At 38.5% G+C, this 14,372-nt stretch overlaps 1 protein-coding gene across 1 annotated transcript in view; it reads right to left on the bottom strand.

Annotated features, from left to right (window-relative positions):
- GRM8 (glutamate metabotropic receptor 8) overlaps positions 1–14,372 on the bottom strand; it is a 794,519-nt gene that overhangs the window by 166,097 nt on the left and 614,050 nt on the right. Inside the window, exon 8 of the mRNA XM_045855677.1 lies at positions 7,854–7,990. Within this exon, the coding sequence (XP_045711633.1) occupies positions 7,854–7,990 (137 nt within the window). The remainder of the gene's footprint in view (positions 1–7,853; positions 7,991–14,372) is intronic.

Genomic DNA, 14,372 nt, shown 5'->3' with positions numbered 1-14,372 from the left:
AAGAGGCATTTCCTACTTTATGTTATGTTCTTCCTTAAGTTATATCACATTCTTTGACTTGCCTTTTCTAATTTGACCTTTATTATTTTTAGCTTTCTTTTCCTTTTCTGTTATTTTCACTAGTTTTTATTAACAAAACTAATTAGGTATTTGTGACTTTTTTATTTTGAATGCCCTACTTATATTTTCCCTGATGCTCATGCATTACTAGATTCTCTGGATGCTATTAAATCACCCCAAGAGCCTATGCTGGAATAGGTCCAGATGACTAAACCTGCTTCTCACTTCCTAATCAGATTAAATCATATTTTATATAGCATAATTGTGCATGTTCTTAAAATAGTACTATGATCATTTCTTATTCTACTGAACAGCCTAGAGGAATTCATTGGCTATAATTACTGATTATAAAATAACACTTGAATACTAACTAAAATTTATTATATTATATTATATTCCTTCTTAATTCCCTCAATTATTTGTTTGGTTGGTTTATTTTATTGTGATGAATGTATCTTAGTAAGTCCTTTTAAATATCTTACAAAAATAAGGCACAAACCAAGGAGATGAATAGATCAGTCAGAGAGAATGTGTTAGACAATTAGATAACATAGGAAAGAAATTAATCTTTAATTACGGTCTCTACTAAGTAAAGGAACAACCTCTTCTTCAACCAGTCTACATTTAGCTGAACGTATCTCCACTGGAAAGCTCACTGTAGCCTAAAGAGTACAACATGTAATCTTTTAGTATTTGAGACCCTATAAAATTTAGCTTCAAGCCATTTTTCTTCATGCCCCATGATGTTCTCTGCTCAGATTGTCCTCTGTTCTGGCTACTCAGAATCATGCTCATCCCACAAATGAACTGCCCTTTTATCTCTCACTATGAAAACATAGGTAACAGTCTTCATCTTTATCAATGCTCTTCCAGTTGGCATTATGAAGTCCATGTATAAGCAGGGTTGGCCAACCCACCCATGGATATTGCTTCTCAAAGGTAGGCAGCAGAAGCCACTCAGCACTTACGAAGTCCTACAGAGGGTAGGAAGCTCTGCAAATGTCATGGGCAAGAATATGAATGGTACAGGACTTCTGAATGTCAGACCTCTTCTACAAGGCATCCAGACATTAGGGTCTTCCCAACCTATCTCCTTAGGGATAATAAAAAACAGATCAGAATAGTTCCCTAATTCGCCAGCTTTCAGACCAAGATAGAATATGCTTCCTTGGAGACATTGATCCTACTTTGTTAATAAGAATGTGTGTCTAAGATTAACAAGAATAAAGGGATGTAGCCAGATGAATTAAAGGTTCATAAAAGAGATATGGGATTCTGCTCCTGTCAGGAATGACACTAGGGACTGAATCTGAAATTCATCTTAACCATCCCAGCATCTAGCATGGCAAAGGCCCATTGGAGGCACTTTATTCTGGAGTAAATGGGTAGATAGATGTTGGAATGGATGCTTTTTCCATGGGCTATATACTCTTTCAACTATTTCTGGCCACCAAAGTAATTTAAAATCTAGTTTGAATTTCATCTGTCACGAAACTTTTTCCAGTTCCCCAAGTGGGAGGTAACCATTACATCTTCTGAATTCATAGTTTATTCTTTAGTCTGTACTTGTCTAATTATGCTTTTTTATTGCAGTTAAAGTCAAGTATAGCATTGCCTTTGATAGAGTGTAAATCCTTTGATATCTGGAAGTTTATTTTATTGAACCTTGTACTCCTCAAAGGTTAAGCATCGTGCCTGGCACTGAGCAGTCACTGAATAAATAATCTGCAAACAAGTAGTCCACTTTCTAATCTATGATCTCAGATCCCTGCTCCACATTCAGTCAGCATGTAGAAACTAGAATAATACTAGTCACATATTCAACAAATGCTTATTGAACACCTACTCTCGGCTTGGTAAGAACATAGTTAAAAGTTAATCACTTTGACATTTGCTCATTATGTCTAAAATATGAGTTTACCAAATGCTTGTTTTCTCATAAGCATTGATAAGAGTACTAACACAAACTAACATTTTTTGAAAATGATAAATTAAACTATCTCATAAACAAATATATAGTTTTGATAATGAATCACCTTGTAACAAGGAAAGGAAATAGAACAAATTATTTTCAGAATAAAGGCATTTATAGTGACATTTCAAATTCTGTTGGAATGTAGTGAAAGGTCTCAGTGAATTGACTTCATGTTTGGTAAGGAAGGGAGCCCTATGTGTAATGCTTGTATCAGAGGGCTGACTGTCTTATAGGCACTGATGTTAATATGAAAGAACATTTCCAAATGCAGCCAGGTTTGCGAATGGAGAAACAGAGCAAGAGAGAAACTGCACAATTCCTAAGAGTCAAAGCAAATAAAAGGTCAAGTCACCCCTCAAGCATGGTTTTGACTCCTTTCAATTCATTCCTACTTCAAGACCGTTTCACTATAGGAAAACTGTTCCTCTATAAAACAAACGAACCTAATTATTTTGTTTAAGAACTTTTGATGTTTATCCAAAATAGCAAACACTTGAGGCAAGTCAGAAAACTCAAAAATTCTCCCTTTTCGTATTCCAAGCAAGTTGAGGAAATCCTGGTATAGCATGTATCTGACTGGCTATATATAGGTAAACAAATATATTCACTAAAATATCATGTTACAAATACTATATGACAGGTACATAGGAATGGCAGATTTGATGGGGCTAAATTCCACCAGAAAGTTTGCTCAGCATCTCCAAAGAACTGGAATCATGAAGTTCATTTACTTTTCATACCAAAATAAACATTTGGAGCTTCGTGTATATGCACAGACAAGCTGTCACAGTACATGCATGTGGGTGTACCTTTTTATACTCAGATCATCAAGATGAGTGTAGAAAAGATTTCATATCTATGGTATTTCAGATTGAAATACTTATTTTATTTTATTTTATTTTATTTACTGGGGTGACATCGGTTAATGAAATCATATAGGTTCTTGGTACACAATTCTACAACACATCATCAGTATGTTGTATTGTGTGCTCACCACCCCAAGTCAAGTCTCCTTCCATCACCATTTATCCCCCTTTACTCTCTTCCACCTCCCCCACCCCCTTCCGTCTGCAATCGCCCTACTGTTGTCAGTGTCCATGAGCTTCCCTTCCTCTCTCTCTTTCTTTCTTTCTTTCTTTCTTTTCCATTCATCATTCTCTCCTAGTCTCCAACCCTCACCCCTTTAACAGCTGTCAGTCAGTTCTCTGCATCCGTGAGTCCATTTCAAAAAGAAAAATATCCATTGTAGATCCTTTGCAGTAACCTGGTTATACTGGGAAAACAAAACAAAACAAAACTATTAAAACTATTATTACCATATGCATTTAACACTGAACACATGTCAGTGAATGTTTTTTTCTGGATATTTATATCCATATATTATACACGTAATTTTCTTTAATTTCCCCCAAACTCTGTGAAGTAGTTATGATTGTTTCCATGTAGATGAAGAACCTGAGACCAAGACAGGTAAAAACAATGTGTCCAAGGCTATGGGAAGTTAGTGTTCAAACATCATCTTTCTGACTTTGAGGTCTTATTCTTGACCACTATACTACAATGCATTTAATCTTCAAAGTAAGTCCATTTATTATCCTCATTTAACAGATGAGAAAACTGAGCTCAGAATTCAGTACCTTATCAAGAGTTACACTAGTCTATGGAATGGCCCACTGAAAAGTTAAATCAGGGACACTGAAGCCTTTCTTCTTCAAACCAACCTTTGCAATTGACACTATGCCAGTCCTAATTATGGTTGAGGCACTCGTGAAGTCACTGTTCTTTCATATTTTTATGTATCTTCAAATTACTTACTTGAATAAAAAGATAAGAAAACAAAACATATGTCTCATTCCTACAGTAATGCCAAAAAAAGAGTGGCTCTGGTTGGAAGAATAAAAATGTGAGCCCTGAGTTATTTCAGGCCCATCCAGCAACCTCGCCCGCCCTCTCCCTGTGGACTCGAGGCAGCATATGGCTGTTCTCTCTCAGATCGGGCTTTGATGTTTACTCTGAACCTCTCGATTACAATATGTTTTGTAATCACTAATAAGGACCACCTGTCTCTTGAGAAAATCAGCCTAATAAAATGGAGAGACCTGATTGTTCAGATTCACGCTCGAGCAGATGATACATCTTTCATGTGTGGACTGAGATTACTGAATAAAAACCCTAAATCAATACAAACAATTTATATTAACTGATGGCAATCGCTCAATGAAGAACATGTGTTAGTTCCATAAAAAAGAAAAGGAAACAGTAATATGTGAAATAATAAAGACAACACTTTGGAGAAACTAAAACATCTCATAACAGAAAGACTAGACCTGGCTGGTGTGGCTCAGTGGATTGAGTGCCAGCCTGCAAAGCAAAGGGTCACTGGTTCAATTCCCAGTCAGGGCACATGCATGGGTTGCAGGCCAGGTCCGAGGTGGGTGGCACACAAAAGGAAACCACACATTGATATTTCTCTCTTTCTCCCTCCTTTCTCCTCTCTCTAAAAGTAAATAAATAAAATCTTTTAAAAAGAAAAAGAAAAGAAATAACCTATTTGTATTAAAAATTCCTTTACCCCACTAAGATATATTCAGGGCAAATTTGTTGCACTTATATATGATTAATTATACTCTCTGTGCACAAAATTATCCTATGGTTGAATTCAGCCAGAAAAATTGGCTCTTTGAAAATAAGCAGAATTTAGTCAAATAACTGGCTGATAAATGTCTCCCTTTGAGAATGTGAGATCTGTTGTCAATCCGGATTAACAGAATAAGAAGAGATGGAGTATACGGAGAGGAGTGCCCTTCACTGACCCTCAACAACCCCTGCCAGTAGCCAGGCCAGAGTAGCAAACTCTCTCCATGCTGCCCTTGAAAATCCATGCATATGCCTTCATCAGTGCAACTGCCTCATTGTGCTAGAATTATTGGTCTGAGCTCCCTGAGAGCAGGGACCACGTACTGACTCTAGTTGCAAGATTTAGCACAGAATACGTGCACAGAGGACTTTATCAAATCCATTCAAAATTCACCATAGAGGTGACACTTAGTAGCCATGTGCTACTACAAAAAAACTATGTGTTTTTCTTATGTAAAGTTTACTTTTTAAATGCAGGTAGGTATTCTCAAACATCAAGGGCAATATTAAAGATGGGCAGAAACAATGAGCTGTGGACACAAATGGTCAGCATTTGAAGTGTGAAGATGCACTCAGAACTTTCTAATAACAAACTTTCTAAAAGCAGGAGCCTCTTCTAACAAAGACCGTCACCCTGCCCTGTCCTGCCCACACACATTAGCTGACCTCCCACTGCCCACACAGAATCATGAGATACTGAATTCATAACAGGTAATATGCATGGGTTTCATGGGTGCCAGGCACTGGACGAAGTGCTGAATGTTATTATTCTGTTTAATTCTTATTACCACCAAGAAGAGTAGGCGCTACTAATGTTTCCGTTTTACATGTGATGAAATGGAGGCAAAGAATTTGTTTGGTGCCTTGCCCAAGTTGTAAGCAGAATTTTAATAAACTGGTCATTTTCCAAGCACCTCCTACTCCACCTTCAAGCAGGTGACCGATCCAACACCCCCCAAAAATCAGTCATTTAGTTCATCTTGAGATTCCAGAATGTAACAGAATTGATGTAATTTCTCCCCACGGTCTAATTTACTCTTTCCTTCTCAGACATCCCCTCGTCCTGTTTCCATAGAATAATCACTGCTATCCAGTCATGCACAAGCATAATCATGCTTCAGAAATAATTCTCATAAACAGTTTGATGTATTTGATGAACAATAACACAATAATAAACATAAAACTTTCAGGCATCATTAAACATACATAAAAGATCAGCTTGTGAATCAATATAAAGTTTTATAATAAATATATCATGCACATATGGAGAGATGCGTATGTGTACTTGAGTGTATAATTATTTTAAGTATCATGGTATTGTATTAGTACACATATTTTTCAACCATTTAATTTTGTTATGCAAATCCCTAATCATAAGACTATAATAAGGAGGCTGGCATTAATAAAAGTCAGATAAAAAGTAGCTTTCCATCTGAGTCCTCATCAAATTTTCTTTGTTATGTTTAGTCTATTAAAACTCTTTCACATAGTTCCATTTTCAAAAGTGCTTTTTGCCAAAAAGCTATTGGTTTTCAGATTAATATCAAGAACCTGAATAGTAGATAAAGCTACATGTGGATAACTGTCAATTTGAGTCACAGAACAATGAGTAAGATTTCATGAGGCTGCTACATGTAGTAAATTATAGATATATAGTCATACATCATACAACATGGTTGAAATAGAAGTTACCTTTGTTCATTATTCAATGCAGAATTGTGCTAATTATCAGAGGGTCATTTGGGAGACAATAAATCATAAATACCCAGTTTTATTATTATCATCTGCTTCTCTTCTGAGAGCTCTGGTGACTAGATCTGCATACACATGCCACTGAAGGGGATGTATTGGGGCATATGGAAGGGAAAATGTATTAAAATGCTAAATTTATGTCCTTTGAGTGAGTTCAAACACAGGAAAGCACTTGTGCGCATGTCACACACAGAGACGAGGATGATTTCTCTCCCGCCCTCATGTATATCATCAGCTTTTACCTTTCAGCTAGGATAAGCCATAGCTAGGAAATGAACTCCATCATTTATTTAGGAAATGAACTAAAGCTCTCACAGTGTTATGGTAGCTTTGGGAATCAAGAAGAGGAGATACTTTCATGGAAGGAAAGAGTGGAATACAAATTAAAACAATAGAACAGTAAAAGAGTATGTTTCTAGTTCATTTGAAGCATTTTTAAAGCATCTTGTTGCCTATAGAGGAAACACTACTGTTGTAGCAATTCCTCAGCCACTCAGTTTCTGAAAAGAGTCCTATATTATAGATATAGAAGAGATACTGAATGAAAGATCACCCATTCTTCACTGAGACTACAGGGCAGCTCCCTTACTTTATACCCAAAGAAGCCAGTAAGCACTGGTATGATGCCAAAGGCTATTCAAATGTGAAATAATTCCATATCCAGTGGTAAACAGATACTACCCCTACCACCCTGCACCCTCCCCATGCAGCCACCGCCAGCCCTGTGCCCTGGGACTTCCTGGGCCTCCCTTACTCATTGAGTTCAGGATTGGCTTTCTGCTCCAGAGTCCCTTATGACTGGTGCGTGCAGCCAGAAGCAGCTCTCCCCAGAGCCCCCAAAGACTCCTTCCCTAGGAGATCCCCTGGGAAGGCTGCCCACCAACCACACACATCTGAAGAGGTCCCGCTGCCCTCCAGCATCCCTCATGCCACCCCCACCTGGTCCCCACCAGACCCCAGCAGGAGAAGACAGATCCCCAGGGTAGCATGGCACCCAGGCAGGCAAACACCCAGCTGTGTTTGACACCAACCCCAGGACCTAGGACCCCGCTTCAGTCTGGCCTGTACACACACACAGACTCTGTGACCCACTCCCCAACACACACACACACGCACACAAAGACTTGAACACACCAGTCTTCCAGAACAGGGCAAAATTTCTCGAAGTATATGGATAGTCCATTAAAAGAAAAAATCTTCCATTAGATCCCTATAAATATCAGATTTCTGTGTAGACATTTAGGACTTTCCATAACGTTTCAAAGTTGAAGGCTGAAGGCTGAAAGTTTGATCTGAAGGTAGGATCAAATCATACATTTTTGAAAAACTTATTTACAAGAAAATGTACTCTAACAAGTTATATACTTAAAAATAAAGTGTTCCTCTTTGAGAACAGCATCTGTTAGTGCACACTTATATTGATACTTGCTTTGAGATGGAGCTGGTTGGTCCAGTGCCCAATGACTTTGTATTCGGTGCTTTTGTTGGTTATTTGATACTGGAAGATATCATAGCGTCCAGGCGCATCTCCATTTTCATTAAAAGTGACGGGTGTTCCAGCACTACCTGTAAGCGTTTAGAAAACAATGTTAGTCAAGTCTGAGTAAGATAGCCCATTGGCCTTATTTTTCTCTAAGAAAGAACCATAGATAAAATATATTGTGCATGGTAAAAGATATGAAGATCGTAATCCATACAAGGTCATTCTTGAGAGCATAATATCTTTCACATGAAAAGAGGCCCAGACGTATGTACAGAAGGAAGACATGCTTTATTGTACTCATTATAAAGTAAATGATGAGTATCCACGTTAGGCATAACAGTTAAATAAATAAAAGTTGATGGGCTGAACATTCAATACTGGCTACAGAGAATGACAGTTAATAGAAAAGAGTGTAAATGTCTTGAAGCATAACGGCTACTGTATAATAGGAACCACAAACAGCAACTGAAATGTGGCAAGAGGACGACCCAGCCAGATTCCCTGGAGTTTTACTGTATTCTGATTTGAGCTGCGTTCTGAAGCAGTTGCCCTATTCAATTTCTCTTCTAAGGCTCTGCTTCTGCTACCTTTGCCCAAGGGTATACCAACGTGGGCTGCTGTTGGGAACCTCTCAGTGGGCGAGGAAGGGATCGTTGGGAAGTCCCAACTCCAGTGAGATGACAAAAGCCCCCCTAGTTCACTGGGACGAGGGTAATAGTGGCAGGGCAGCAGAATGCAGAAATGCAATCTTTGCTTACCTCCCATTTCTCCCGAAAGCTTTCATCTTTTCTCTTAATAGCTTCTGCTCGTTTTTACTTCCCCTCTCATTACCTTTTATATAATCACACGTTTGAGAGTAGAAAGGGACCACTATCCCCAGTGCTTTCTGTTCCATGGACCCTCACTGTCCGCATAAACCTTCCTTTTCTGTAACAGTCTTCAGAGACCCTCCCCCACCTTGTCCTCTGGGATTACTCTTTGCTATCTGGACAAATTCCCCTGACGCTGTTCCCTTTTCTTTGTGTCTGTCTTCTCTCTGCAGGCCCTATCCCCTGAACTTCTTCTCACAGCACATAGGATTTAAGTTCTGTACTATACTAGAAAGTGTCTCCCTGCTATTTCTTTTCCATATTGTTTTCTCCAAAAATGGATACTACTAATTGTTGTGTATGTCAACTCTATATATTTCCATCTTAGAATGAGGCCCTTATTCTACCTATTTTTCTTATTCTAGGGCTTTTAACTAAAACCAATAATCACAAAATTCTACATTTCACTTGTCAAACAAAATGGATGGCTTAGGACAGCAAGTTTCAAATAAATACAATCAGAGTCATGCACCAGCATTCAGAGTACTTTCCTGGTCTTTAATGAAGAGATGCCTCATATCCTCTGTTCCCTGGAATCTTCCTCAAATTTAAACAGTGTGAGGTGTCTGATGAGACCGTGGGTACTGGCATGGGCAAAACTGCCAGGGCCACAGTATATGGCACAGCATGGAAAACAGAGCACTGGTCTGAGCGTCGAGAGTGGCAGAGCGGTGCAGATTCCGCTTCCCCATTTATTTCCATAACTTGTGCATATCTGTGTTGTTTTCACTTGTCACATGGGGACTTAACAATGAATATGAACACACTTTGAAGTCCTAAAGGAGCTGTGTGCATTGGAATTATTCTTATTAATAGTTCATAAGGGAAATTACTTTATATATAAATCAAGAAAGAAATGAGGAATTGGAGAGTAAAACAGGAGCCCTCCAAGCGATTGGCACTATCTCAGCTACTCCTTAGACACTCAAGTGGAAACCCATTGGCCATACCTGACCAAAATCTTTTTAACTCATGGTGACCTCAAGCACATTTTTCTTTTAAATCCTCAATTTCCTTATCAGTAAAACTGAGGTAATAAAGACAATTTAGACCCTTTTCTCCAGGATTGGTATGAGAATTAAATGAACAAGTGCTTATCAAGCACATTGAGCAGTACATGGTGTATTTAGACGTGATTCACATTCACGCCCTAGGTATTTTCAGTTCACACCAACGCAGAGTAATAGGAGTTGAAAGTTCTTGAAGTGGTATCTAGATAAAAGATTATGGAAATTCAAATGAGAAAGGTATTCCTGAAGAGAAAAATACCTATCAGTTATGAAATTTTCATTAACATCATCAATTTATGTGTTACTTCAAAAAGTCCTGCTGTCCTATTCTCTGTCAATAAAGGGACATTTTATTTTCTCTACCTGAAGTCCCCAACATTGTCACATTCTTCACTGAATGACCATCTTCTGCAACAGCCGCCCCAACCTTTTTCACCCTAATGGTGCCCAAGATTGAAGAATGCTGCCTGTGTGACACATTCTCAAAAATGTGCCCTGAATGATATGGAATTCCCAGTGTACCCCTGTTTCTACACATCTTTTCTTGAAAAAGTACACTGGAAAGCAAGTGAATGACAACTATGTTATAACAGAAATAATAATAATTGTTCAACTTGGATCAGGGGTGCCCAACCTCTCTCCTCCTGGTCCATGGATGCCACTCGCATTGCCTCCTGAGCTCTGCCCCGCAACCCACCCCATCCATGCAAAAATGGTCTTCCATGAAACCTGCCCCCAGTACCAAAAAGGTTGGGGACCGCTGACTTAGATCCTTCAAATATCATCAATAGCAAGTTACATGAAATTTGACACTGTATTAAGAGGCGATATATTAATACTAAAATGATAAGAGAGTAGGTTTTGGAACCAGATCATTGGGTTTACATCCCGGCTCTGTCATAGAGGTATGATCTCAAGTTACTTAATTTCACTGTATTTTATCTGTCTCATTCTTAAAATGGGCTCATAGTAGCATCCATCTCAAAAGGATATATGAGGATTAAAAGAATGAATATCTGTAAACTATGTGATATATAGTAAGCATTTAATAAGTACTAACTATTATTTTTTTACTGTCCTATGACAATGCTGTATTTGAGATCCAGTGTCTATATAAGAACGTAGAATTTCTCACCAAGCACATATGGCTTTCCTGAAGTTACACTTACATTATCTGTTTTCCTCTTTCAACACAATGCCATGCATACCGAAAATCCAGTTCTCTAAATTCACTTCTTTACCATTCTCTTCTTTACCATCCTGTCTCTGCACATGTTCTATTCTGTAAGTTCCCTTCCTCCTACCTCCTAACCTTTCTTCTCTATGTAGGTCCTTTAAAATGTGGCTCAAATGTCACACTTACAGAAACCATGAACAGAAGGCCAAGTGACTCTTCATGTCCTATCCTGCTTTATCATAGTATTTGCTACACTCTGCACACTTTCACCAGCCAACCCCCTACCTAATCAACACATTTATTCAATGGTTACTTACTGAGAACCTATTATATGTTCAGTACTGGGTGGACCTTTGGCTACTCTCACAAAACTATGACCTCCTTAATAAAGGCAGAGTGTATCTCTTCTTTGTAGGCACTGCACCAAAGACGGCTCCTTACTGACTCAGCAATCCATTAATTGTCGTAAAGGATGAAAAATACACACTACTGATCTAAAGAAAAACTGTACATACCATCTTCAAAACATTATGAACTTCATTTATATCACCTCTCACCTTTTATATTCACTGATAAAGGAGCCAAATCACTGTGAACAGCCTTTTACACTATTATCAGTGTGATGCTAGCAACCATTCTTATAACTTGTTTTACTAATCTAATTTCAGATCCTGAGCTAGGCTTGCAGTTGAATTATTATTTATTTATTATTAATTTATTTTCATCCCCACCTGAGGACTTTTTAAAATTGCTTTTAGAGAGAGAGGGGGAGGAATAGAGGAAGGGAGAAAGAAAAACCATCAATGTGAGAGAGAAGCATTGATTGGTTGCCTCCCTGTAATGTATGCAGACCAGGAATTGAACCCGCAATCAGCCATGACAGGGAATCAAACCTGCAACTTTTGGGCTACTGTTTGATGCTTCAACCCACTAAGCTGCACTGGCCAAGGCAGTAGTTGATTTATTTTAAAACTTTCACATAAAAAACTGACTCCATTGGCATATTGGCTTTTCTCAAAGGATTGCCCTGTGGTTCTGTGGTCTGTGTAACAAAGAACACCCTTGAATGAGTGAGGGGTCAGGCTTTTTACCTATTTCGACAAATAGAAATTTGAAAGATCATCCTTTTATTGAATCTGGCCACCCTGGAAAACAGAATTAAGTGGCATTTTGTACAGAAAAAATAATTCCAAATGACAAATGTCTCAATATATCCATCACTTCATTATGGTTTAGTAACAACACAGATATAAAACAAATATATTTGGTTGAGCTAATGTGTGTGTGTATATATATGCTAACAATTTTATATTATATATAAAAATAATATATATTATTATATAATTCTTATTATATCATTCTTATTTTTATTCCATCCTGATGTTTAGAGAGAAAATCCTTATTTTTTCTTTCCATCCTACAGTTTAGTTATTCAGTAACTTTGAAGTCAATTAATTTTTAAATACACTTTTAGTCCATGTGCACTTGAGGAGAAATGGAAACAAGGACGTGCAGTGGGAGGCAGCTTTTACTCATCCGGTTCTGCTCTCAGAGCCTGTACATCTCCTTGAATAATTTCTGTTCAATAAGAAACGTGTGGAAAACTACATTTTTATTACTGGGCACATCAAGCACTTCAATGTGCTTTTGTAGGAAAAACGATACCTTCAGTGAAGACTTTATGTGACAGCGTTGGCTCTGCTCAACATTGTTCTGGGGAACAGGGAGTATGGCCTTGGGATGCGGGGACTGGAGTTTGATTGCTGGCTCTGCCAATTACCTGTGTGATCGGGCCCCTTACCGTCACTAAACCTGCTTACTTCACTGTCAGGGGAGCACAACAGCCCCAACATCCTGGGGCTGTTATAGGGTAAGGACTTAGTGGGTGACCAGCACATGCGAGCTGTGCAGTAAAGGGAAATAAAAATCATTGCTACCCATTCCTTTGCCTACATGTATGCTCCTTTGATCTACATTGCATTGTTTCCACAAAACAAAAACCAAGGGGAGAATAATTCACCCACCTTTATGTGCAAATATTAGAAATATATTTATAAACATAAGCCACTCAGTTTATTGTCATATTTATTACTTACCTTCCTCCCTCTTGCTACAAAACATTATCTATTTTCCTTCTCATAACTGCCTACACTAATGGGTAAGGAGGAAAAAAAATAACAAAGCTAAAAATGAAACCAGTTAATTTACCAATTTTTAGTGCCCTCAAAAGAAAAATGAATGTATAAGATTCAAGTCACTGACCAAAATGCCATAGGAAACAGCAGTTTTCAACAGAACCTCAATTATTCATGTTCTCCCTCTTCTTATCCAGTTTATTTTAGCACGTATTCATTACAATCAATAAACAGAACTATATATGTGAATTAGAATCATATTATAGTGTAATTATTTAGAAATCAGCCAAATTGTTCTTATATATCAATTACTTGGCCTTTGTTCATTGAAGACTTGAGCATTTGATGTGCTGTATTCATCTCCATCCTCATTCCTGTTATCACTTCTGGAGGCCTCATCATCCACCTGGGAGACACAGCATCCTGGCCTCTGCATCAGCTGACTGCCTCACTTCCAGTGATCATTCCTTTCATGCATCTCACCACCCACCATTATGATCACCCTCTAAAAATCATCCTGTCCAGGAACTACATCACCTCTGTGGATACCAACTCCCACCCCAAACCCTGCAATGGTTCCATAAGCCCCTACATGTACTGATTAATTATCACCCAGCTTGTCATTAGACTTCACCCCCATATAGCTTCTCTCCCCTCCTATTCTTGTGTAGGTTCTATGATATTCCCCGCAAATACCCTCTGTTCTCTCGTACGTCTCCCTCTGTCTAGTTTTACTGCCAAGTCACAATTGTGATTAAACATATTCTTTGCCTACATTCAAGTATCTCGATATTGTTTCAGAAAGCCATAAATCTTTACTGTGTGGCAAGGCCAGCATGAGACTTAGGCACATCAGGTGCCTCGGGCAGTTCTGAGAGAGAGCACCTCACTAAATTCTACACAGTCTGTGCCTTGCTTGCTTCATTTAGTCTGACCCTGCTGTCTGGTCTTACTTTAAATTCATGACTTGAGCTTTCATATGTATAGTCAACATGGCTTCCCAATTCCACTACACTCCCCCGCTTTGGAATGACTGACTATTCCAACTATTCCATGCCTCGCATATCCAGCATCTTCATTCACCTGTCACTTCGGTTTGTCTCACACTTCTTCGTTGAGGAAAAAAAGCAATAAGACAAAAACTCCCTCATCATGCAAAACACAGTCAACCTGCATCTACACTGCCATGTTATCTCTTCCTCCTGTTGACACACATCCCCAATCCAGGCAAAGGTGCCCTCCTCCTCCCGTGCTAGGACCTCATTAACTCCCAC

This window comes from Phyllostomus hastatus, unplaced genomic scaffold (genome assembly GCF_019186645.2).
Source record: "Phyllostomus hastatus isolate PE091 unplaced genomic scaffold, TTU_PhHast_1.1 phas_scaffold_114, whole genome shotgun sequence".
NCBI lineage: Eukaryota > Metazoa > Chordata > Mammalia > Chiroptera > Phyllostomidae > Phyllostomus > Phyllostomus hastatus.
The sequence above is the reverse complement of the archived record's forward strand: the minus strand, read 5'-3'. Positions and strand labels throughout refer to the sequence as shown.